Source organism: Marmota marmota, unplaced genomic scaffold, assembly GCF_001458135.2.
Source record: "Marmota marmota marmota unplaced genomic scaffold, marMar, whole genome shotgun sequence".
Classification (NCBI taxonomy): domain Eukaryota; kingdom Metazoa; phylum Chordata; class Mammalia; order Rodentia; family Sciuridae; genus Marmota; species Marmota marmota.
The window spans coordinates 7620536-7645949 of NW_026000205.1; the positions used below are offsets into that span (position 1 = coordinate 7620536).

Sequence of the window (25414 nt, forward strand, 5' to 3'; positions counted from 1 at the left end):
TGATGTGGCGGAGGGTGGGAGGCGGCCGCGGCGCCCGGATGGAGTGAGGGATGCCAAGGCTAGAGAGGGTGGTCCTGGGTGGGGGTCTAAGAAGAGAACTCCACTAAATCAAACCCTGGAAGATGGGGGGCTTGGGCACAGGCTCTTTCTTGGCAAGGCTGTGGAAATGGGGATTCTGGACACAGATCACCCCAAATCAAGGGCAGGGGTACCGAGAATCTAGGTACAACTCCCTAGGCAAGGTTTTGGGGTTGGGGTCTGGGACACAGACCCCATATCAAGCCAAAGCCTCCAGGAGGCAATTGCAGACATAATCCCTACCCCTTCTTACCAGAGTGGGTCTCTGAGCACAGCCACCCGCTAAGCAAGGTCTTGAGGATGGGGTCCCAGATTACGGTTTCCCCACCAAGCCAAGGCCTGGGGGATTCCAAGCACAGACTGCCCCACTGGCCTCAGAGGCTTCCTGGGCACAGACTCCCCCCAGGACTTGGACAGCGTCCCAGCACATCCCTTCTCAAAACAAGGTCCCTGTGCCTGGGACTCCATCCCACCCCACCCCACCCTGAATAAAATAAGGAGAATTTCAGGCATCCTCCCACCCCCGCTTGAACAAGGTCCCCTAGGCCATCCCCTTTGTCCCTAAGGCTGCCCAGCTAGCTGTCCAAGAGAGGCCCCACCTGCAGACAATGCGTGGCCTCCCCCTCCCAGACCGGACCCCCCCAGGCTCCAAGGATTCAGGCTGGGCTGGGGGCGGCTCCCCTGGGACCCGGTGAAACCCTGTCTGTCTGCAGCTTCTGCGGTGTGAGGGCGGCTTTGTGTGTGGTACCTGGGGGGAAGGGGGGAAGCAAGGGATGGGGAGGTGGCTAGAAGTGTGACCCCATGTTTGTGTGACTGTGGCTGTGTGTGTGTGCATGCGCTGCAGCTGGTGACTGAAGAATCAGCGTCGTATGTCTGTATCCTTGTGCTTGTATGTAGTGGTGTCTGTGTGTGACCCCAGTATTTGTGTGACTATGTGTGAATGACAGTGGTTCACTGTGTAAAATCCTCTACTTTTTAGTCTGTTGGTGTTTGGGTGGGTACATGGTTGTGATTGTAGAGTTGTGGCTATGGTTATGTCTTTTGTGACTCTGTATTTGTGTGCCTTGGTATGTGACAGTATATATGTTGTCTTGGGTTGGGCATACGTGTGACTGACTGAAGAGGTGGGTGGAGTTGTGACTGTGTAAGTGGAGTTGTGTCTATGACCCCATATCAATGTGTGACTCTTCCAGTGACTGAGAATGTTATGGTTAGGCCTATAACTGATTTTATATACATATGAAACACACTACTATGTGTGTGACAGCGATACATCTGAAGTCACATTGTGCCTGTGTGACTAGGATTGTGTGAAGGCACTGTGCATGACAGTGGTTGTATGTTCCTAGTGACTACATCTAGCTGTGTGTGTAAAACTGATTGTGTACTTACAGTCTTGCATTATGATTTTGATTATGCATTTGATTTGGTGTCTAAAACATAGGCTATTGTAAAGGGTCATTTAATTGTGTGGATGTGTCTGTGTATGCTGGTGTCATATACCTGTGTGAATGTTCAGTGGGTGTGTATGTGACTGTGGCTTGTTTTCCTCTATGCACGTAACTTGTATGTCTGTTACCCCAGGTGACTATATATTCTTGTGTCCTAGTCTGTGAGAGTGTTTGTGTCTGTAACTGTATGTGTATGTGTGTGTGTGCACATGCGTGTGGTGGATCACCTGTTTTTCAAGTCTGTGGTTTGGTTATAAAGCAACTGGACCCTGACTGTGTACATGGCTCTGTCAAGAACCGAGACTTTTATGTAAAAACACTTATGAATGTATGTCTGGGTCACTGCATTTCTCTGTATACACTAAACTGTGTACGTGTGATGTAGGAAATTGAAACTGTGTTCTTGTCCCTATGTGTGAGATACTGTGTATGTAGGTGAGGTTGTGACTCTGTGTGCCTATTCTCATGGGGCTGCAATGATATGTGGCCACATACTTGTCTGTGTAACTGTGTGTCTGCATGAAGAGAGACTGTGTTTATGATGATGTGACATGGTACATCTATGTGTGGGACACTGACCATGACAGATGGCTGAGTAACTTGGATACTATGCGTATACCACCATTTCTGGAATGTGTGTGGCTATGTCTGAGGGTGGCCGTCCTTGGTAATATTTGTTTCTGGGTGGTTGCATGCCATGCCTTGTGTGTGTATGTCTGTTTCTCTGTAGTGTACTGGCTGTAGCCATCATTATCTCAGTGTGTGGTTACTTAGAGAGGACCATTGTGTAAGAGTGGCCATCACAGAAGACTGACAGATACAGGGACCAAGTGTGAGCATCCAAGAGTGTACATGAGTGACTGTGTGACAGTGTGTAATAAAAAATAAAAAAGGTGTGTTGGCGTGATGGACACAGTAGGGCTTGAGTGTCCGTGTGCAGCTGTGGCTGTGTGGGACGTGTGTGAGTGTGGGCTTTTCAAGATCAAATGTGCGTCAGCCTGTTTCAGTGCACCCAGATGTCAGTGTGCATCAGTGGAGACAGTGTGCATGGTTGTGATGGTGTCAGTGTGTAATTGACTACTTACAGGTGACCAAATGCTGAACTCTGGCTGGGTGTGATTCTGTGGGGGGGCCTGTGATGTGGATTTCTTGGGTGGGTGCCTGAGGAAACACAAGTGTCACTGGGTGTGGTTGTACATGTGTCTCCCTCATGGGTGTGCCTACGCCCAGCTCTTTGTACGTGGCTGAAAAATAGGAGTGACCATTATCAGTCACTGGTGTAACCAGTGTCTGTGGTGGAGCCCATCACCACATATGTAGATGAGTGTCCAGGGTAGAGCTATATGTATCTGCGAACATGAACATGTGACCAGATGTTCACAGTGACAGCTGTGGCCATGACTATTACGGTGTATCTTTGTGACTGGAGGTGTGTAGCTGTGATGGATGATGTCTGCGTGTAATTGAATGTACAGAATTGTGACCAGGTGCTAAGGACAAGTGTAGACATGAGTTGGCTGCATGTCTGACTGTATGTTTGTGCGTAGCCCTAGATATGTGTCTAGGACAAAGCCACTCCCCCAGCACCATCCCCTTGGGTATCAAGGGCCTCCTGAGGCCAGCACATCCCCAACGGTGCCCACCTACTCATTCCTGGGCCCTTAGAACCAGGTGGCTGATCTCCCTGGTAACAGTTGCCTTGACAACCAGGGCTCTCACCAGGGAGCCTGAGATGGAGGGGGTTGGCTGAAGTCCAAGGCAGGGTGAGGAGGGGACTGAACCCCACCCCAAACAAACTTCTCACCTTCTCCTCTCTCCCTTGGGCAGAGCGGACCCAGGAGGCCTGAGCAGCATTTGCCCCCAGCCCCCTGTGGGGCCCTGGGGCCCCCTGAAACCTTCAGGACGGAGTCAGGTGAGTGCCCAGTTTGGGAAAGGGCAGGGGCTGGTTGGGTTCCTGGGTCAACTAGCAGAACCAGAGGAACTGTCCCTGCAGTCACACAGGTTTAACTGCAAGCGTGAGTGGACACCCTCAAACATCACCTCTGCACGCTCATCAAAGCCCCCATCACAGACTCAGCCCTAAACTCTCTCACATATACCCTCTGGCATCTTCACGCTCATTGTGAGTGTGTCAGGATCACAGTCACAGAATCACATGTCCAAAGGTGCGCGCATGCACACACACACACACACACACACACAGGCAATGATCTCTTCAAATCCACAAACATGTTTACACAGTGACAGGCACACCTGAAGATATGATTAGGGAGCTCTTTGTTCACACTAGCATGCAGGCACATGTTCACATGGATGGATCTGCACATACATCCCCAGGCAACAGCAAGACACACAGGCAGCTACAGGCACTTGCCAGCCGCAACTCTCTGTTGCGTGACACGCACTCTCTGATGCGTACTCTTGAGAGTGGTACATGGACACAGTCCCCCAGAAAACACACACAGACCCACAATTTATAGACAACAGCTACACTTTTAGAGACACACAGCCTCACAAATAGCACTCACAGACCCAAGCTCTCCAAAAAAGCTACATTTAAGCAGAGAGTCTCACAAACAACACTTAGCACTCTCATGGATAATAGTCACAACTGGGTTATGAACACAATCTCAAAAGTGTTCATGCACACCTTCACATAAGCCCCACTGAATTACAGACACACCCTCAGAACAACACTCATGTACCCACACTCTCTAATAAGACAACATCCACATACTTTGACACAAACACACCCTTAAAAACCATAGCCACAGCCATACAACCTCACCAACAACCGCTGTCCTCTTAGAAATGGCACAGTCTTGTGAATAATCATCACACATCCGTATTCAGAAGCTACAGTCATCAAGGACAATAGAACCAACCATTGGATACAGAACCCCTCACAGACGGTATTCACAGACAGACATACACATTTATAAAACATCCACCCGCAGACATGGATGCTTCCGTACAGCCTTCTGTACAGTGTGGACACACACAGTCGTGGCTGCCTGCGCAGATACAGACACCCTCATGGATGCCATTCCAGATATACCATCATCCACTTGCAGTCATATGCATACAGAGTCCCCGTCTGCCTGCCGTTGGTGTTTCCAGTCCTGGGTGTCTCCTCACCCTCCTCCTGCAACTGTCAGCGTGGCTTATCAGCAGTGAATATTGCCCCAGCAGCTGGCCACCTCCACCCTCATCACCTGCACCCCACATACACACACAGTCTTACCTCTGGCTGTTGCAGGCACATACCACCCCAGAGGCCTTGCCTCATCTTGACACAGTTGCCTAGGAGGAGCTGTGTCTCAGAGGCACACAGACAGGACCCCATCTCCCCACCCACACCCCAGACCTTCTGAGCCTCCAGACTCTCACACCTCCCACACCTGACTCCTGCACCCCTGAACCATGCAACCCCACCCCGGGGCCCTCTGATCACCCCATCACCTTGTGACCCCTGACCCCCATGCCCTCTAACCCCCATGCTCTCCAACGCCTTGACCTCCCTTCCTTTGGATCCTTGTGTCAGTCACATTCCCAAACTCCAAACCCAAGTCTGTGAACTTCAACCCCCTACCCCAGATCTCTGTGCCCCTTAGCCCCACATTTTTTAATCCCTATTGCGCAACTCTCAAATTCCTCTGCCTGGAATGCCATGTCCTTCAACCCAGTGATCCCCTAGCCCCTTAAAACCCACTCTTATGTTATCTGACCCTATTTATGTTCTAACCTCCTTCCTTGACCCATACTGCTGCCCCATGTAGACGGGGCAGGCACCATGAACAAGTTACGGCAGAGCCTGCGGCGGAGGAAGCCAGCCTATGTGCCTGAGGCGTCTCGCCCGCACCAGTGGCAGGCAGATGAGGACGCGGTGCGCAAGGGCACCTGCAGCTTCCCAGTCAGGGTGAGTGGGCGGGGCACAACGAAGGGCGGGGCTTGCTGCTGCGCACATGCGCACTTTTGTAACCTGGGGTTCTAAGCAAGATCACCAAAGGCCCTGTGCTATGAGCAGGAAACTTTATGTTCTCAATTAACTGTGGAGCCCATTGGAGTGGGATCCTGGATCCTTCGAAGCTAGTATTAAAAGCCAGGACCTCCTGCCGGGCGTCATCCTATTCAATGGGGGCTCATGATTTCCAGGAGAGTAACTTCCACTACTGGAATGTCACAGTTTTGTGGCATTTGCAAAGCTTCCTGCTTTTGAGGAGCTTTCTGGTTAGACAGCCTCAGTCCTTTATACTTTTGTAAGGTAGACAGCAAGATTCAGGGCATGGGCTATGGAGCTCAGCCTCTTCTGACGGGAGCTGATATCTTTCTCCCTTGCCTGATTTTTTTTTTTTTTCCCCAGAAGCAGGCCCTGAGTGTGAGAGGCTCAATCTGGGAGGTGCAGGAAGTGCTGGTGAGAAGGATGGAGGGCCGTAAAGGCTGTGCTACTGAACTATAGCTGGGGCAGCTCAGCTTCCCTCCTCTCCCTCTGCACTGGGGTTAAACCCAGGGGCACTCTACCACTGAGCTCCACCCCAGCCCTTTTTATATTTTGAGACAGGGTCTTGCTAAATTGAGAAGGCTGGCCTCAAACTTGTGAACCTCCTGTCTTGGCCTCTCAAATCACTGGGATTAGCACATCTCTGGGCCAGTCTGAGCAGCTGAACTTAATCCCCCTGGGGAACCTGAGAAGCAGCCACTCCACCTGCTCAGGAGGGAGCTGGGACATATGCCCCACCTCCCATCACTCACTGCACGGGGAGAGGGCACTGGCCCAAGCTCTTTCTACCTGCCTGACCGGCCAGGGGGCAGCAGCATGATGTCCTCAGGCAAAGAGATGCAAATACTTACACTCAATTCAACACTGAAGTGTTAAAGCCCAGGGACATACAAGGACAGGAACCATGACCATAAAAGGTTCTATAGTTTCTGGTCTGCTTATCTGGGTAGGAATAGGATGTCCTCCTTGTAGAGTTGAAGTGCAGAGTGAATTAATGTGTGACACGCTTAGAACATTGCCTGATGTGTGGCAGATGCTCAGCGAACACTGGGAATTATTGATTACTGTGCTTATCTCATGTTCTCCCATCCCCCACCCAAGTACCTGGGCCACGTGGAGGTGGAGGAGTCCCGGGGGATGCACGTGTGTGAAGATGCTGTGAAGAAGCTGAAGGCGGTGAGTGAGGGGCTGGAGCCAGGGAGGGGACAGCCTGATGGGAAGAGGCAGGCCTAACCAGGCCCCTCTGTCCCCCACCCTACTCCAGATGGGCCGGAAGTCCGTGAAGTCTGTCCTGTGGGTGTCCGCCGATGGACTACGAGTGGTGGATGACAAGACCAAGGTAGGAGGCCCGTGGGGGTCGGGTGGGCACCAGTGGGCACCTCGCCTCCTCATATTGGGGCTGAGGACACCTTCCCACCCACTCTGGGATGTCCCTCCCTCAGGAGTCTCCTAGACTACACCATGTGTTCCTGCAACGACTTGGCTCTCCTCACAGTCCTAATTTAGGAATGAGGGCTATGGTTATTTGTGAGTTGGTATCCAGAGTGGGTGAGAGCATGGACCGGAGCAGCCACCTCAGCACCAGCCCTCCCACGCACCAGCTGGGGGACCCTGGGCAGGAGATTAAACTGTTCTGGGCCTCCATTGCCTCATCTAAAAAGTGGGGCTCCTAACAGACCCCTCCTTCAAATGAGAAAGTATGTGCAAACTGTTTAAAACACTGCCTGGCACTCTGTAGCTGCTCATGCCCATAAATGTTAGCTGTTATGTATTGTCAGTCTGCCCCGCCAGACAGGAGCATCATGGGGCCAGGAACTCGGTATCTGGCTTTGTTTCTTTTTCACTGTTTTTATGGAGCTGAGAGTAGAACCCAGGGCATCTTGTATGCTAGACAAGGGCTCTACCACTGAGCTCCACCCCCAGTCCTGGGTATCTGTTTGCTTTCCATTGAATCCCCTGCTTCCAGGCCAAAGACTACTCGGGGAGGCACCCAGGATACTCTGGGAGTTGAGTTACTGACAGAACAGTTTTGCACAGACTGAATACTGTTCCCTGCCTTTTTGCCTCATTAATACCTCCCCCAGGAAATTCTGCCTAACTCCCCACAAGCACCTGTTCTTGGCTCCTGCAGGACGCTGTGCCTCCCATCTGGGCTGACCCACCTGTCTGTGCCTCCCTCATTATAGTTTGGCTGTAACTGTGGGCTGGGCCATCTCCATCTCGTGGTGGATCTGACTTCCCCACTGAAGTGGGAGTCTCCACCAGGCAAGGCCCAGAGCTGTCTCAGTGACTGCTGGGTCCCCTCACCCTGTTCAGGATGATTCAGTGCAGATGCTAAGGGAGTTTTGAATGAATATGTGAAAGACAGTTCACACCCTCTCCTGGCCTCCCGGTCCCTCCTAGGATCTGCTGGTAGACCAGACCATTGAGAAGGTCTCCTTTTGTGCTCCTGACCGCAACCTGGACAAGGCCTTCTCCTATATCTGCCGGGATGGCACCACCCGCCGCTGGATCTGCCACTGTTTCTTGGCGCTCAAGGACTCCGTGAGTATGGCCAAAGGCCGTCGATTCCTCCCCCTTTGCTCTGGGGTGTCCTGGAGTCCCAGCAGGCTGCAAGGACTCGGCCAATTCGTTCTGTGCCGGGTTTCCTCATCTGGAGATGGGGTGTCCTCACAGTTTTTAGAGGATTCTTGTGGGACTTAAGTGGGTTAATACAAAGCACTGGGAACAGTGCCTAGCACATCCAAGTGCTTAGGAAAACATTATCATCACCCTTGTCACCACTAGTTCTTTATGTATGTCGTGAAGTGCACAGATGGCCGGTGCACAGCTGTGGATTTTTGCTTATGTATAAACCTGGCCCAGATCAAGTTATAGTTTCCTGCCCCCAGATGCTCTCTTGGGTCCTTCTCAAACAATACCCCAGGGCATCTGCTCTTCATTCAGCCTCAATACATTCACCCTGGCATTCTTCATATTTTAAGTCCCCTCTGAAAATTTGATGACAGCAAGAAAAGAATCCTCTTTTCAGAAGTATTCTCCAGAGTTAGGCTACTGAGGCTTATGACAGAAGACTCTCAGATACTATGATTCCAGCAAAATAGAAGTTTGTTTCTGTATCACGTCAGGGACATCCCCACACAGGGAGAGCATCACTGGTGTGGCCCCTCTGTGCTCATCTTGCTGCTCCTCCAGAGTGTGGCTCCTGCTTTGTGATCCAAGATGGATACATATGCTCCAGCCTTCATTCCAGTCAGCACAAAGGAGAGGGGCCTGAGGATAGGCACGCCTTCTTCTTTGTAGGAGGCATAGCCCTTCCAATGACATCCCACTGGACAGTATCTGGTCACGTGGAAATTCCTAGCTGCAAAAGATGGTGGAAAATTTAGTCTATTACATCCTATCCCCTGGTCCCTGACTTCAAACCCTACACAACTCCTGTAAGAAGCCCCAGTCTCTTTCTCCTACATTAGCCAGTATTACTTGGTTGCTAGCAATAAAAATTAATCTGGCTAATTAAAACCCAGAATGAGATTCATGGAAGGGTATGAGGAATCACACAAAATTGAAAGGTACTCAGAAGCAGCATGTGTCTGAGAAAGGCGCCTCGGGATGCTGTTCCAGCGGGAAGTTCCTTCAGGGCACCATGGTGAAAGAAATCTCCAACACTCTGGGTTCTAATTCTAATGAGAGAGCTTGGAATTGGCCTAGCTTGGGTCAGTCTTCTCCCAAGACGGAGTCCAGTGGCCACATGGTCCAGGGAGGGTGGAGCGCCTGGGTTGGCATATACAGTGTGAAAGGAGGTCCCCAAAGGGAAACTGGGAGCTGTTACCAAAAGCTGAGGAGTGGATGCTGCTGAGTGATGCAACAGCCGCCCATCACAGACCCTAGCACTCTCCACTCAAGTATTCTCCATTTTCTTTCCCTTCATATTTTAGAAATCTCCAACCTAAATAGCTTTAAGCCCCTACCCTCCCTGTTGCACACATAAGTTCAGCACTGAAATCAGAGTGGAAAACAAATTTGAAAGTATCAGTATTGATTAGTTGGTATTGGTATTGAGTGGTGCCTACTGGGGGCTGGTATGGAGATATCAGAAACCCAGAGACCATGGCAACTGCTATTTGCTGAGCCCAGCAGAGCAAATAGTGGTCATATCAGTTATTGATTGCTTGGAAACATGTGGCTTAAACTTACACTCAGTTGTTATCTTTCATGGTTTCTGAAACAAATCTCATTCCAAAACATTTTCCTCACCCCTAAGAAAAATCCCATACCCATTAAGTTCTCACTCCTTGTCCCCACCCCCACCCCGAAGCCCCTGGCAGCTGCTAATCTGCTTCGTTCACTGTGGATTTACCTATTCTGGATATTTCACTCAATGGAATCATGTAGTATGTGACCTTTCATGTCTGTCTTCTTCACTTTGTATATGTTTTCAAAGTTCATCCTTCCTGTGGCATGAATCAGAGCTTCCATCCTTTTTATAGCTGAATAATATTCCATTGAATGGACATGTACTATGTTTTATTGATCTTTTCAGCCCTCCATGGACATTTGGATTGTTTTTGCCTTTTGGCCTTTGTGAACAATGCTGCTATGGACATTTAGGGACAAATATTTGCTTGAATACCTGATAGGTCAGGAATTTGGGGGAAAGTCCAGCCGGGTGGCTCTGGATCCAGGGTCTCTGAGGTCACTGTTTCAGACAGTGTCTGGGGCTGTAATACCAGACATTTTTCTCTCTTCCTGTGTTCTCAGGACTTTTCCACAGGTCTTCCTTTTCTTTTCCTTTTTTGAATCCAGGGATGCTCTACCACTGAGCTACATTCCCAGCCCTTTTTGAGACAAGATCTTGCTTAGTTGCCTGGGCTGGACTTGAACTTGTGGTCCTCCTACCTCAGCCTCCTGAGTAGTTAGGATTATAGGTGGGCCAGGGAGTCTTTCCAACATGGAGCATTCAGAAGAGCTCAGGGCTCCAAAGTGAGTCTCAAGAGAGGGAGAAAGAGAAAGGGGTAGGAGAGAGGAGGTGGGGGGAGAGAGAGACTTAGAGAGAATGAGGAGGAAGCCATGTGGCCACTGGACTCCGTCTTGGACATCACCTAGCATGGCTCCCATGGCACTCCATTTGTCCAGTCAATCACAGAGGTCTTCCCAGGTTAAGGGGAAAAGGACACAGACTTCACTTCTGATGGGGGAGTGAAAAGTTCTGGAAGAACATGTGAAGCCAGAAATTTGTCATGGCTATTTTTGGAAAACCCACTGCCACATGGTTAGTGGTGTGCATTCAGTGTCCAAGCACCTGGCCGTGGGTGGGACAGTGGGCACAAATGACGTCTCCCCTCTGGGGATAACAGCCGTGGTTCCTCACAGGTTCACTGTGGAAGCCTTCATTAAGATCACACGCAGAAAGTTCTAAGCAGAGTCCAGAAGCAAGTGTTCAATAAGTTGGAATTATTTAGCAATGAGACTCAAGCTATTTGGGGATGAGAGTCAAAGCTGGAGAAGAGCGGGGCCATCTGCTGTGGGTAGAGAATGTGACTATGGGCGAATTCTTCCCACTTCCAAGCTTCAGGTTTTAAATATTAGCAGTGGAATCCCCAAGATTCCTCAAGTTCGACTTATTTTTTTTTTAGGTGAAATTCATATAAAGCCAGTCATTTTAAATTGTTACAGTGCAGTGGCATTTAGTACATTCACAATGGTGTTTAACTGTCAACTCTATCTAGTTCCAAAACATTTTCCTCACCCCTGAGGGAGACCCCATGCCCATGAAATACTTATTTCCTGTCCCCACACCTACCGATGAAGCCCCTGGACACCGCTCATCTGCTGGCCTCCTCTATGGATTTACCTATTCAGGATATGCCATTTAGTGGAATCATGTACCATGTGACCTTTTGAGCCTGGCTTCCTTCACTTAGCACGGTTTCCAGGTTCATCCATGTTGTGGTATGAGTCAGAGCCCAGTCCTTTTATAGCTAAGTAACATTGCATTGTGTGTATATGGACCCATTTTGTTTATTGATTCATCCCTCCATGGACATTGTGTGTGCCTTTGCCTTTTAACTATTGTGAGCATTGCTGCTCTGGACATTTGTGTGCGTGTATTTGTTTGAATATCTGCTCAGGTCTTCGGGGTGTGTACCTAGTAGTGGAATAGATGGTTATATGTGAACTCCCTGTGTAACTTCTGGAGAAATGGTCAAATTATTTTCCACAGTAGCTACACCATTTTGCATCCACACTTACAGTGAATGAGAGTTCCAGTTTCTCTGCATCCTTACTGACACTTGTTATTTTCCTTTTATAAAATTATAACCATTCAGGGCTGGGGCTGGGGCTCAGTGGTAGCACACTTGCCTGGCATGTGTGAGGCACTGGGTTCGATTCTCAGCACCATGTATAAATAAATAAAATAAAAGTCTATCAACAACTACAAAAAAAATGAAAATTATAACCATTCTATGAGGTATGAAGTAGCATCTCATTGTAGCTTGATTTGCATCTCTATGATGGTTAATGATGTTGAGCATCTTTTGTGTGTGTTTATTGGCTCTCATATCTTCTCTGGAGAAGATTCTATTCCAGTCCTTCACTCATTTTTAAATTGGGTCAATTTCATTTTTTAAAAAATAATTTTAGTTGTAATTGGACACAATACCTTTATTATATTTATTTTTATATGGTGCTAAGGATTAAACCCAGCACCTCACATGTGCTAGGCAAGCACTCTACCGCTGAGCCACAACCCCAGCCTGGGTCAATTTCATTTTGCTGTTCAATTGTAAGAGTTCTTTATATATTTGGATACTAGACCCTTATCAGATATATGACTTGCAAATATTTCACCCCATTTTGCCATTTTATTCTTACTTCCTTGAGTATCCTTTAATACACAAAGGTTTTTAATATTGCTCAAATAAAATTTGTCTGTTGTTTTCTTACATTTAGGTCTGTGATCCATTTTGAGTTCATTTTTGTTTTGCACTGGGGATTGTACTCAGGGCCTTATGCATGCTAGACAAACGCTGTACCACTCAGCTACATCTCTAGCCCTTAGAATTAATTTTTGCATATGATGTCAGTTATGGGTTCAACTTCATTTTTTTTTTCATATGGATATCCAATTTTCCAAGCACCATTTGTTGAAGAAACTATTTTTTCCCCATTGAATGGTCTTGGTACTGCTGTTGAAAATCAATTGACCATACACAGATGGGCTTATTTCTGGGCTCTCAACTCTATTTCATTCATTTGTGTGTCTGTCCTGATGCCAGTCTGTACTGTTTTGCCTAAGATAGTTTTATGTAGTAAGTTTTGAAATCAGGAAGTGTGATTCTTCTACTTTATTTTTTTTTTCCAAATTATTTTGGCTATTCTGGATTCTTTGGAATTCTATATGAACTTTAGAATCAACTTTTCCATTTCTGAAAAGAGACCATTGAGGTGTTTTTGTTTCTGGTACTGAGGACTGAACCCAGGGACACTTAACCACTGAGCCATCTCCTGGCCCCATTTTTATTTTTTATTTTGAGACAGAGTCTCACTATTGCTTAGGGCCTTGATAAGGTGCTGTGAGACTGGCTTTGACCTTGCAATCCTCCCGCCTCAGCCTCCTGACCCAGTGGGATTACAGGCTTGTGCCACCGTGCCCAGCTCCCATTGGGATTTTGATAGGGATCTCATTAAATCTGTAGATCACTCTGGGGAATATTGCCATCTTAACCATATTAAACCTTTTAATTTAAGAGCATAGGATATCTTTCTATTTATTTAGATCATCTTTAATTTCTTTCAGCAATGTTTTATAGTTTTCAATGTATAAATGTAAAATATATACATTGAAAATATATTTATTCATAACCATTTTATTCTTTTAAATATTATTATAAATGGAATTGTCTTAATTTCATTTTTGGACTGTTCATTGCTAATGTAGAGACACAACTGAGTTGTGTCTCTACATTAGCAACTGAGTGTGTTGATCTTATATTCTGCAGTGTTGCTAAATTTATTAGCAATAATTGTGGAATTTTTAGGATTTTCTATATAATACCATGTCATCTGCAAACAGGAATCATTTTACTTCTCCCTTTCCAGTTTGGATGCCTTTTCCTTTTCTTATCAAGTTACTCTTCTTTATTCCCCCCTTGCAGTACTGGAGATTGAGCCCAGTGCTTCACACATGCTGGGCAAGTGCTTACTACTAGGCTACATCCGAAGCCTTTTTTAGCTTTATTTTGAGATAGAGTCTCACTAAGCTGCCCAGGTTAGCCTCAAACTTGTGATCCTCCTGCCTAAACCTCCCAAGTCACTGGGATTACACTGCTCATGGCTCCCTCTAATTGCTCTTAGCAGAACTTAATAACAAATAGTGTGAGGAAATCGGAGCTGGGCATGGTGGGTGGCAAGCGATTATAGTCCAAGCTACTCCAGAGGCTGAATCAGAGAACCACTTGAGCCCAGGAGTTCACGGCCAGTCTGTGAGACCTTTAAAAAGTGGGTTGGGAGAGGGCATCCTGTCTTGTTCCCAATCTTAGATGGAAAGTTTTTTGTTTGTTTGTTTTTTAAGCATTTATTGCCTTTTTAATGTGTTGCTGAGTCTACCCCAGGTGCAGATCTATTTTTTTTTCATGTGATGCTGGGGATTGAACCCAGGGCCTTGTGCATGCTAGGCATGCACTCTACCAACTGAGTGATGTCCCCAGCCCAGATAGGAAAGTTCTTAGTCTTTCACCCTGGAGTATGATATATACTGTGAGTTGTTTTTTGTTTTGTTTTGTTTTGTTTATATCACAGGTTGAACTCAGAGGCACTCAACCACTGAACCACATCCCCAGCCCCATTTTGTATTTTATTTAGAGACAGGGTCTCATTGAGTTGCTTAGCACTTCACCATTGCTGATGGCTGGCTTTGAACTTGAGATCCTCCTGCCTCGGCCTCCTGAGCCGCTGGGATGACAGGCATGTGTCACCGTATCTGGCTGTGAGTTTTTTATAGATATCCCTCATAAGGCTGAGAAAGTTTCCTTGTATTCCTACTTTGTTGAGTGTCTATCATAAAAGGACATTGAGTTTTGTCAAGTGTTGTTTTTTTCCACATCAATTGAGATAGTTATCTTTCTTTCCCCCTGATGTGGTTTTCTTCCTCTTAACGTGGCACATTATATTGATTGACTTTCTCATATTGAACCAACCTTGCATTGCCAGGATAAATCCCACTTGGTGACAGTGTATAACCCTTTTAATATGCTATTGGGTTCAATTTACTATTATTTTATTGAGGATTTTGTTCTCAAGTTTAACTTTCAGAGGTGGCTGAGCATCTTAGTTAGAAAATCAAAGTCAGATAAAATGCATGTGAACCCCAACTCTGACACTCTAGTCATTGCAATGGATGTGTTGATGTCCCATCTGAGCCCCAGTTTCCTCATCTGTAAAGTGGGTTCACAAGAGGGTTCACTGCCTGGCACTCTTGGGAGGATCCCATGAGAGGATGCGTATCAGGATTCAACCCAGGGCTGGACAGATTGATGCTGACATATATGTGGTATTTCCTGTGTCCAGCTTTGTGCTGAATGCCTGACATGTATTAGTTCACCTAATTTTTGCTACAACCCTGTGGAATAGGTACTGTTAGCATCCACATTTTACCGAAAGAAGAAGTCCAATATTGGAAGGTGAAGTGATTTTCTTGAGAAAATCTTGGGAAGTGGGAAGCCAGTGTCAATCCCAGGCCACTGGGCCTTAGAACCTCACAGATAGGCTCTCAAGAACAGTGACCATCATTTTTCCCCAATATTTTATTGTAAAGTTTTTCCAAGCATGCAGCAAAGTTGATGGACTTGTACAGTCACCCACCCCATAGATTTTTTTTTTTTTTTTTTTGAGATAGGGTCTCACTGAGATGCTTGTTAGCACCTTGCCAAGTTGCTGAGGCTGGCTTTGAACTCATGATCCACCTGCCTCAGCCTCCTGAGCTGCTGGAATTATAGGTGTGCCCCACCGTGGCTGGCTCACCCCAAATCTTACTGTTAACATTTGCCTGGGCTTGCTTCACCACATATCTATCCATCTTATTTGGAGGATGAATTTCAATGTTGCAGATGTTGCAGACATCAAAATCTTCACCCTAAACACTTTGGCATGTGTTCCATTAGATAGAATTCATATTTTTCTTTCAAAGTAAAACATGTTTGTCTTGATCAGTTCAGGCTGCTGTAACCCAATACCACAGACTGGGTGGCTTAAAAAAACAAGCATTTATTTCTCACAGGCCTGGAGCCTGGAAGCCCAGATCAGAGTGCCAGTGTGGTGAGCGTTCTATTCCTGGTTTGCACATGGACTCCTTGCTCTGTCCCCACACGGAGGGGGTGGGTGGATCTTGTGTCTCTTGTTCTTTTACTAAGGCCACTAATCCTATCACAGGGACCCCACCTCCAAGTACCATTGCATTGAGGTATTAGGGCTTCAACATATGAATCTGGAAGGGGACACAGACATTCAGTTCATAGCAACACTGTGCACATTTGCTGAGTTCTGACAACTGCATACATCTGTGAAACTCCAGCTCCTACCAAAGTCTAGAACACTGCCACCACCCAGAACAAACACTTCTGCCCCTGCCCGCTCCGGAAGAAACAATGATTGTCTTTCCTTTCCCATCGCAGTTTTGCCTTTTCTACAATTTCACATGAGTGGAGCTCTGGCTTCTTTTCATGAGGGGCCCCCCATCATTTGTCTTTTTTTTTTTTCCTTTTCCCCTCTGAATTGGGGATTGCACCAGGGGCACTCTACCATTGAATACACCCCAAGCACTTCTGTTTTATTTTTATTTTGAGACCGGATCTCACTGAGTTGCTGGGGCTGGCCTTGAACTTAAGATAGCATAGAACCACAGTACCTGGGATATACCCAATATTTTAAAAACATTTAAAATATAGTTATATATAGTTATATATGGACACAATACTTTTATTTTATTTATTTATTTTTGTGTGGTGCTGAGGATCCGACCCAGTGCCTCACACATGCCAGGCAAGTGCCCCACCACTGAGCTATAACCCCAGCTCCACCTAATGTTTTCATTTTTTGTTTGATATTGGGGGATACCAGAGATTGAACCCAGGGATTGAACTCAGTGCTTAAGCACTGAGCTGCATTCCCAGCACCCTCACCCACTTTTAAAAAAATTTGGAGAGGTACCAGCGATTGAACTCAGGGGCACTTGACCACTGAGCCACATCCCCAGCCCTATTTTGTGTTTTATTTAGAGACAGGCTCTCACTGAGTTGCTTAGCGCCTCGCCATTGCTGAGGCTGGCTTTGAACTCACCTTCCTCTTGCCTCAGCCTCCCCAGCCGCTGCGATTACAGACTTGCCCTGGCTTTGCTTTTGAGAGGTGGTTTCTCTTTTGCTCAAGCTGGTCTGGAATTCCCAGGCTCAAGTAATCTTCCTGCCTCAGCCTCCTGAGTAGCTGGGACTACCCTCTCCAACATTTTTTTTTTCTTTTATTCTTTTTGTGGTGCTGGGGATGGAACCCAGCGCCTTGACAAGCATTAGGCAAGCCTTCTACCACTGATCTAAACCGCCAACCCAAAGGACTGCTGTTTGTAATCCTGGTGCAGTTGAGCACGAGGCCCAGAGAGGAAGAGGGACTCATGTGAGGGGCAGATGAGCTCCAGCACCTAGTGGCAGGAACTCTACTCCTGGCTTCCAGTCCTTCAGCCTGTGGGATAGTGTCTCTAACCCTGGGACCTCTCCGCACAGGGTGAGAGGCTGAGCCACGCAGTGGGTTGCGCTTTCGCTGCATGCCTGGAGCGCAAACAGCGACGAGAGAAGGAATGCGGGGTCACGGCCGCCTTCGATGCCAGCCGCACCAGCTTCGCGCGCGAGGGCTCCTTCCGCCTGTCGGGGAGCGGGCGACCCACAGAGCGCGAGGCTGCGGACAAGAAGAAAGGTGGGTGCTGCCTGACATTGGGCGGATGCAAGTGGGCTCCCTATTTTGCGGGCGATTGGGGAGGGTGAGTAATGAAGCACAGGGACACAGAGACCCTGCTGCTGGCTGCAGAGTTTGGTTTTAGTTTATAAAACCAAAAATCTTCAGTCTAAAGAGTTTATTGGAGCAAAGTGCTGCCGGCCAGGAACCAAAGTTCACCAAGTCCGGGTGCCCCAGGGTTTTCTGCCCTGTGTATCAAGACTTGCAAAGTTGGTTGGCCGAATTATGGCCAGGATTTTAAAAAATGAAATAGAAAATATCAGAGTACATTGACTGTTAAGTATAATATAATGATACATTTATTTCATTGTGTGTGTGATGGCTTCACACTTAAAAGATGCATCTTACTAGGAGTTGCTATCCAGAAAGAATGAGGGCAGGGCATGTGACAAAAATAATAAAAAGCAATGCTCAAGTATGCAGTGCTTCCATTTACAAACATTTCTCTTAGCATTTACATAGGATGTTAGAACTTAACAAAGAATGTTGTCAGGTGCTAACTCTATTACAAGTGCTTTTGAATTTGCAAAGAGTTTGTTCCCAAAGGATATGCTAATTTTCAGGGACTTTGCATTGCTGAAGGCACTTCACTGTTTGCACAGCCAAATAGGAGTTTACAGTGAAGTCTGATTTGCTGCACATCTCACAGTGTGCTGCTGCTGCTGCTTTTGCGGCTGCGCTGAATCACAGCCTGGAGGCACTACGTTTTCTCAGCGCTGGGGAGCAATGCACTGGCCACAGCAGAGTTGTTTATGAAGCTCTTGTCGGATTCCAGAGCACTGAACATTCACTACCTTAACTGACCTTTCCAGGAGGCTTGGGGAGGTAGCCTAGGGAGTTTATCCCAGGTTTCTAGTCGGGAAACTGGAGCCCAGAGAGGGGAAGGGACTTCCTGAGGTCATAGAGTGAGATGGTGAAGAGAGGTAGATTCCCAGTCCAACCTGTCCTGGGCTATTTCCATGGCCCTGGGCCCTGTCTGGGTAGGCTTGTCACCTCATGATGGAAGAAATACCCTGGGTGACATCCCTCCAGGGGATATAGCTCTGATGGGGTCGTGTTTGGAGGAAGAGTATATGTCTGTGGATTGGTGTGGAGAGTGGGAACCTGCCTTGAGAACACTGCCTGTGGTGCCAAGTGGGAAGCCAGGTGTCCCCAGACGACAATCCCAGAGTAGAGGGAGCTCAGAGGGAGGGGCTGGAACAATCTGGAAAGCTTCCCAGAGGATGAATCCTGCCAAGCCCTGACTAGGAAGGAAGAGGGTCCCTTGAGGTGGGAAGAATGGTGGGAAGTAGGGAAACAAAGATAGGGACAGAGGGAGAGGGACAGAAAAACAGTACACTGAGGACAGACCAAGCCCAGACATGCAGGGGCCGGTGAGGGCAGGCAGGTGAAACAGACTCCAGAGGCAGCCTGCCCTGTCCTGGTGGTGTCACTGGCCTTTGTTGGACCTTGGTTTCCATCTCTGTAAAATGACAATGGTCTTGACCTGGTGGGTGGTCATGTGGGTTGAGCAAATTCTTGCGGAGCCCCTGGAACAATGCCTGATAAGTTGTTTGCACACCAAATAAGTGTTTGTAAATTATCAAAAAGGAAGATAATCTCCAAGGGAGAAATGGCCAGAGCAGGGGAGGAAAACAGATCAGGGACAGAAAGCTAGAGAGACACAGAGGGTCACTATGTGGGGGACAGTTCTCCAAGGGACTCCTAGGAAAGGTGATCTTAACTTGGATGGGGGTCAGGGACGTTTCAGGGCTCTGTTGAGGGCAGAATAGATCGGGGAATGGTCAAGAGGACTGGCGGGAGAGGTCCGAGCTGCAAGATGAGATGTCTAACCTGCTGTCTTCCCATGTCTCCAGCAGAGGCAGCAGCTGCCCCCACTGTGGCTCCCGGCCCTGCCCAGCCTGGGCATGTGTCCCCGACACCAGCCACCACATCCCCTGGTGAGAAGGGTGAGGCAGGCACCCCTGTGGCCACAGGCACCACTGCAGCTGCCATCCCCCGGCGCCACGCCCCTCTGGAGCAGCTGGTTCGCCAGGGCTCCTTCCGTGGGTTCCCAGCGCTCAGTCAGAAGAACTCGCCTTTCAAACGGCAGCTGAGCCTACGGCTGAATGAGCTGCCGTCCACACTGCAGCGCCGCACTGACTTCCAGGTGAAGGGCACAGGTGAGCCCTGGGTTCAGTGGAAAGGGGCTTCGGCATCAGCAGTATTTGGTGTGGGCAGGGCCAGAGGAGAGGTGGTATTCATCGTTCCTGATTAGCACTGTCTGCCAGAGAGGTGGAACGCATCATGATCAATTAACAGTGTCTGCCATGGGCAAGGAACAGAAGATGCGTAGCACAGATCATGATTGTTTAGCCATAGCTGCTATGGGAAGGGGTAGCAGAGAGGTATCACCGGTCATGATCAGTTAGCGGTGTCTGCTGTGGTTAAGGGAAGGGAGCAAGATGGCGCACACCACGATTGGTTAGAAAATCAGCTAGAGTACATTCACAATAGCCAAACTGTGGAACTAGCCTAGATGTCTGTCAATGGGTAAATGGATAAAGAAAATGTGGTACATATACCCAACGGAGTTTTATTCAACCATAAAGAAAAATGAAATTATGACATTTGCAGAACAATGAATGGAACTCAAGAACATTGTGTTAAGTGAAATAAGCCAAACTCAGAAAGTCAAAGATTGTATTTTTTTTCCTCATATGTGGAAGCTAGAGAGGAAAAAGAAAAGAAAGATAAAGAGGGATCAGTAGAGTGGAGGAAAACTAAATGGAGATCAGTAGACTGGAGGAAAGGGGGGAAACTGGGGAATTATATTGGCCAAATTATATTGCTACATCATGTGCACGTATGAATATATAACCATGATCCCACCATTATGTACAAATATAATACATCAATAAAAATATGTAAAAGGGGGGACTGGGGAAATAGCTCAGTTGGGAGAGTGCTTGCCTTGCATGCACAAGGCCCTGGGTTTGATCTCCAGCAAAACTCACACCCACACACACACAAAGAAAAAATATGTGTGTGTGTGTGTGTAAAAGGTTAAAAAAAAGAAATATCTGCTATAGGCAGAGAAGTCTACCATGGGCAAGGGAAAGAAGAGAAGCAGCACAGGTGTCCTCTTTTGCTCAGGAGTAGGCTAAAGCATCATGGTCTAATGCCCTTCCCAAGCATGTGGCCAGTAGAACCATGAGATCTGGCCAGGTGAAGGATAAAGGTCCTCCTCAGGATCACAGCAGAGGAGGATTGTGATAGATTAGCACTGTGTGCCTGAGGCAGGAAGAATAGAGGGATGGTGGCGTACATCATGAACTCCTGACAGTGTCTGCCATGAGCAAGAAAAAGAAGAGAGTCGGCCTGTTTGCTATATGATTAATTAGCAAAGTTTGCCATGGGCAGGGGAGAAGAGAGAGCAGCCGGGTGTTATGCCTTTGCCCAAAGGAAAAACTCCCAGAATTTGGTCAGTGGAGCCTTGAGGTCTGGCCAGGTATGAGGTCTGGCCAGGTAAGAGGTCTGGCCAGGTAAAGAACTTAGTGAGAGAAAATGGCCTTGTATTCTGTTGTTGTCTGCCATGGGCCAGGGAAAGGAGAGAGGTGGCAGGGTACCATGTTTTTGCTCAAGAGAGACAGGCAGGAGGTCTACTTGCCCTCCTAGCAGTCTGGGAAGCCATGCGCTCTGGCCCACTCTCTTGCTTCCATATGTCAAATCTGGGACTTCTGTCCCTTATGGCTTGAGGATTGGTGCGGGAGGGTGTTGATTTGTATCCACTGTTGAGCAGATGCCAGCGCACATTGAGAATGACGCACACTTGCTCCGCGTCCTGCAGCATTCCCAAACTGTCACACACCCTCACATATGCTGTCCTCGCACAGCCTGACATTAAACGCCACTCAGGTCCCTCACACCGGCGCCCTGAGGAGCGGCAGGCTCCCGGGCTCTGTCCAGGAGCCTCACACTCCTGCAGCCAGCTGCACACTCACTTGAACTTGCCCCATAGAAATTTCAGACACCAAAGTCACACTCTCTCATACATGTCACACACACTTAGAGGTCACAGACTTAGAGGTACATATGTGCAGAAATGTCACATGCTCAGAAGTCACCCAGATGACACAAATACACATCTGGATCCACACAAACTTGGTAGCTACCATGTAGATTTGTGGAAATTCTCTCTCTCTCTCTCTCTCTCTCTCTCTCTCACACACACACACACACACACACACACCCCTCTCCATCACACAAGCGAAATCACTCACATTCACACTTGGGAATGGCACGTCAGAATGCCTCACACTTGAACTTCAGTCCCACTCAGAGGCTCTACCCTCAGGCGCCACATGCCTGTTTCCACGAACACACAGTCTTCATGGACATTGACCTGGAAACCACACGGCCCCCACCTGGGACCCTATGTCACACATGCTTCTTTCTGATGCTCCCTAGAGCATCCCACGTGCCCCCTGGAGATAGTTACTTACTAAAATGTCACAGATGCTTGTCACACATCACACATGGCAGCTCTTTACTTATTTGGATGGTATCTGCATTCCTCCCAAGCCCTCACAAGGCCACCATGCCTGCTCCACGCCTCCTGTCTTGCTGACATAGGTGCAGCACTGCCCTCATGACATATGTGATAGGCCAGCTGCTTGGGTGGCGGGGGAGTCGCATCTTTACCCAAGTAGGATACATGATCCCCCCTGATGAACAGCGCGTGGCCCGCCTTCATGCTGACCAGCCCATGCTCTTGCCATATAGGCAGTGGAACGCGTTTTCTAAATTAATATGTCTTTAAACATTTTATGTATTTCATGGGAGGAAGGCACACTGGGGATCGAACCCAGGGGCATTCTGCTATGAGCTGCATCCCCAGACCTTTTTATTTTTTTTTAATTTAGAGACAGGGTTTCACTAAGTTGCTGGGGCTGGCCGCAAACTTGGGAGTAGCTGGGATTACAGGTGTTTTACTGTGCCCAGCTTGTTAAACATTTTAAACATCACTTGTGGTTTGTGGCCACTCATATATTTCTTGGGGTCCTTGGTTTGGGGTCTCTGCCACTGCCAGTCATCAGATGTCACATACTGACTTGTCTGTTTACCACTCAGATGTTTCTCTCTCACCCACACAGTTATTTTAGTGGCCATAGCCATCTAGTGACTATAGAGTGGCCCTGGTGCAGGGAAAGTGCAGGGAAAGTGCAGGGCTGCAGCAGTGCCCAGGGCTATTTGTTGACCTCTGCCCTTCCTGACTTCCCAGTACCTGAGATGGAGCCTCCTGGTGCCAGTGACAGCGATGGCATCAATGCTCTGTGTACACAGATCAGCTCATCTTTCGCCAGTGCTGGGACAGCAGCATCAGGGCCCCCATCTGCCACAACAGGTAAGTCCTTTGGTGTCTTCCATCAGGACAGATCCCCTAAAGTGCCCTCCTGCATTCCTCTTCTCTGTTCAGGGTTACCTTGGAAACCTCAGGGATCTTGAATGGTCAAGTATTGGAATCAGCTTAGAGCCATGGATCAGCTCAGAGCCAAGGATCAGCTCAGAGCCAAGGATCAGCTCAGAGCCAAGGATCAGCTCAGAGCCATGGATCAACCTAGAACCATGGGATCAGCTTAGAACCATGGGTCAACTTGGAGCTATGAGATCAGCTCAGAGCCGTGGATCAGCTTAGAGCCATCGATCAATTTAGAGCCATGGGATTGGCTTAGAACCGTGGATCAGCTTAGTCCTCTAGGATTATCTTAGAACCATGGATGACACTCAAATGCATGCATGGCCTCCTCCTTGAAACAGGCGAGAACCTCAGGATCTCAAATAGTATAATTGTAGACCTCTAGACCCTTAGAAAACACAAACTTAAAACAATCGAATCTTCTGTGTTGGAACAGTAAACTCTGAGAAAGATCCATGCAACCCTGGAATCTTAGCCTCATGATATATACTACATTCTCAAATGATTGGAATTCAAGTTGATGCTCAAAGTTACTACCAGGTATTGCGCTGACAGTGAGAAGAGCAGTGGAGCTGGGTGAGCATGGGGCCACAGAGCCTCAGAATTATGTAGAAACAGACCTGTTATGTGGTCCAGAGTGGTTAAGTCACTTTCCCAATGTCAGCACAGCCAGTAAGAAGCTGAGCTGGCACTCGAAGGCAGACAGCTGGCTCTAGAACGCGTGCTCTCATCCCAGGCCATCCCTGTTCCCAGCCTGCGATTCTTCCACTGCAGCCTTTGTCCCTCACCTGCTCCTCTCCTCTCTCTAGGGACTTCTGCCTGGGGCGAGCCCTCTGTGCCCCCTGCAGCTACCTTCCAGCCTGGGCACAAGCGGACCCCTTCGGAGGCTGAGCGATGGCTGGAGGAGGTGTCCCAGGTGGCCAAGGCCCAGCAGCAGCAGCAGCAACAACAACAGCAACAGCAGCAGCAGCAGCAGCAGCAAGCGGCCTCAGTGCCCCCAGTGTCCACCCTCCCCCCTGCCCTACAGCCCTTCCCTGCCCCTATGGGGCCCTTTGACACAGCACCTGCCCAGGTGGCTGTGTTTTTGCCACCCCCACACATGCAGCCCCCATTCATACCTGCCTACCCAGGCCTGGGCTACCCACCCATGCCCCGGGTGCCTGTGGTGGGCATCACACCCTCGCAGATGGTGGCCAACGCCTTCTGCTCAGCTGCCCAGCCCCAGCCTGCCACCCTGCTTGGGAAAGCTGGGGTCTTCCCACCCCCTGCTGCACCCAGTGCCCCTGGGGGCCAGGCCCGTCCACGCCCCAATGGGGCCTCCTGGCCCCCAGAGCCTGCACCGGCCCCTGCCCCTGAGTTGGACCCCTTTGAGGCCCAGTGGGCAGCATTAGAAGGCAAACCCACTGTGGAGAAGCCCTCCAATCCCTTCTCCGGAGACCTGCAGAAGACCTTCGAGATTGAACTGTAGCTCAAGCTGCCCTGCCCACCCCGTCACCCTGTCACCCCCAGGTGCACCACACCTGGGAATGGAGGCAACAACCTCTCCCGTAGTCCTGCTCCTTGGGGCTGTGCCCCTCAATTCCCTGAGTCCTCTCTGCCACTCCCAAACCTCTACAGAACCAACATTGTGAAGGCCAGGTTGCGACAGGACGGAATTCAGGGACGGACCCAGCCTGGCTAAGGGAGCCATGTTACTGCCAGATGTAGGCTGGCAATGCACCCTCTCGTGCCCCAGACACAGGGGGATGGCCACAGTCCCAAGGATGTCCATGGTTCAAGTTCCACTCCCCAGTTTCTGTTGCTGACCTTTCACCTTCTAGTGTTGGGCAGGATGAAGGAGGGATGCCCTCATAGGGGCTCTCCTGGGCCCCACGAGAGTGCCCACCCCAAATCTGGTCATCTCCTCCCCCACACACAGCACAAGTAAGGGCTTCCCTCTGCCCTCGCTGCGTTCACTGCCAATGCTGTGCTCACCTCCACTCGGGGCCCACATCTGTCTTCCAGGGGGCCAAGGTCTCAAGGGGGCAAGGCCAAGCTGGGGGCCCAGAGGTGGGGGAGGGGGGAGGGAAGATGCTCAGTTACCTCATGTTGGTACCCGCTGGGGTGGGGTCCTGGAAGAATGGGAAGGGGTGCCTGGCGGGTACTTTTCTATCTTTTATTTCCAGATTTTTTTTGTATCTAAACTTGCAGATTTGTATTATACAAGGACAGCTAATAAAGGAAGAATATAATGGTGCCCCTCGGGAAGGCAGGGTGTGTGTGTGTAGGGGAATGACGTGGCCACAGAGCCTTTCCTCCTGAGTCATTGTCTAAAACAGGAGGGAGGAAAAGGGTCTCCCTGAGCAATAGCTTCTGAGTCATAAGTAGGGATCAGGTACCGCTGACACAGTACCCTCCACAGGGGTGCTAAGGGAAGCCCAGAATTAA

The 25414-nt window shown here is 48.8% G+C and overlaps 1 protein-coding gene and 1 long non-coding RNA gene across 9 annotated transcripts in view; one reads left to right on the forward strand and one right to left on the reverse strand.

Moving 5' to 3' along the window:
* Numbl (NUMB like endocytic adaptor protein) overlaps nt 1–25223 on the forward strand; it is a 43197-nt gene extending 17974 nt beyond the window's left edge. For 6 of the 8 annotated variants that reach the window (XM_015496836.2, XM_015496832.2, XM_015496834.2 and 3 more), the window contains 9 exons: nt 3357–3441; nt 5309–5448; nt 6631–6705; nt 6794–6868; nt 7933–8073; nt 17301–17490; nt 19386–19691; nt 22793–22915; nt 23797–25223. In XM_015496836.2, the coding sequence (XP_015352322.1) occupies nt 3357–3441; nt 5309–5448; nt 6631–6705; nt 6794–6868; nt 7933–8073; nt 17301–17490; nt 19386–19691; nt 22793–22915; nt 23797–24455 (1794 nt within the window). In that variant the 3' untranslated portion in view covers nt 24456–25223. Of the gene's footprint in view, nt 1–2342; nt 2362–3356; nt 3442–5308; nt 5449–6630; nt 6706–6793; nt 6869–7932; nt 8074–17300; nt 17491–19385; nt 19692–22792; nt 22916–23796 lie in introns of those variants that run through there. The other 2 variants (XM_048790870.1, XM_048790869.1) reach the window with 2 other exon arrangements.
* LOC125612612 lies at nt 4459–5385 on the reverse strand. The gene is made up of 3 exons (XR_007343086.1): nt 5275–5385; nt 4774–4832; nt 4459–4680 (listed from the first exon to the last, which is right to left on the reverse strand). It is a non-coding gene; the product is annotated as an uncharacterized LOC125612612 (long non-coding RNA).
* Nucleotides 25224–25414: the final 191 nt, after the last annotated feature.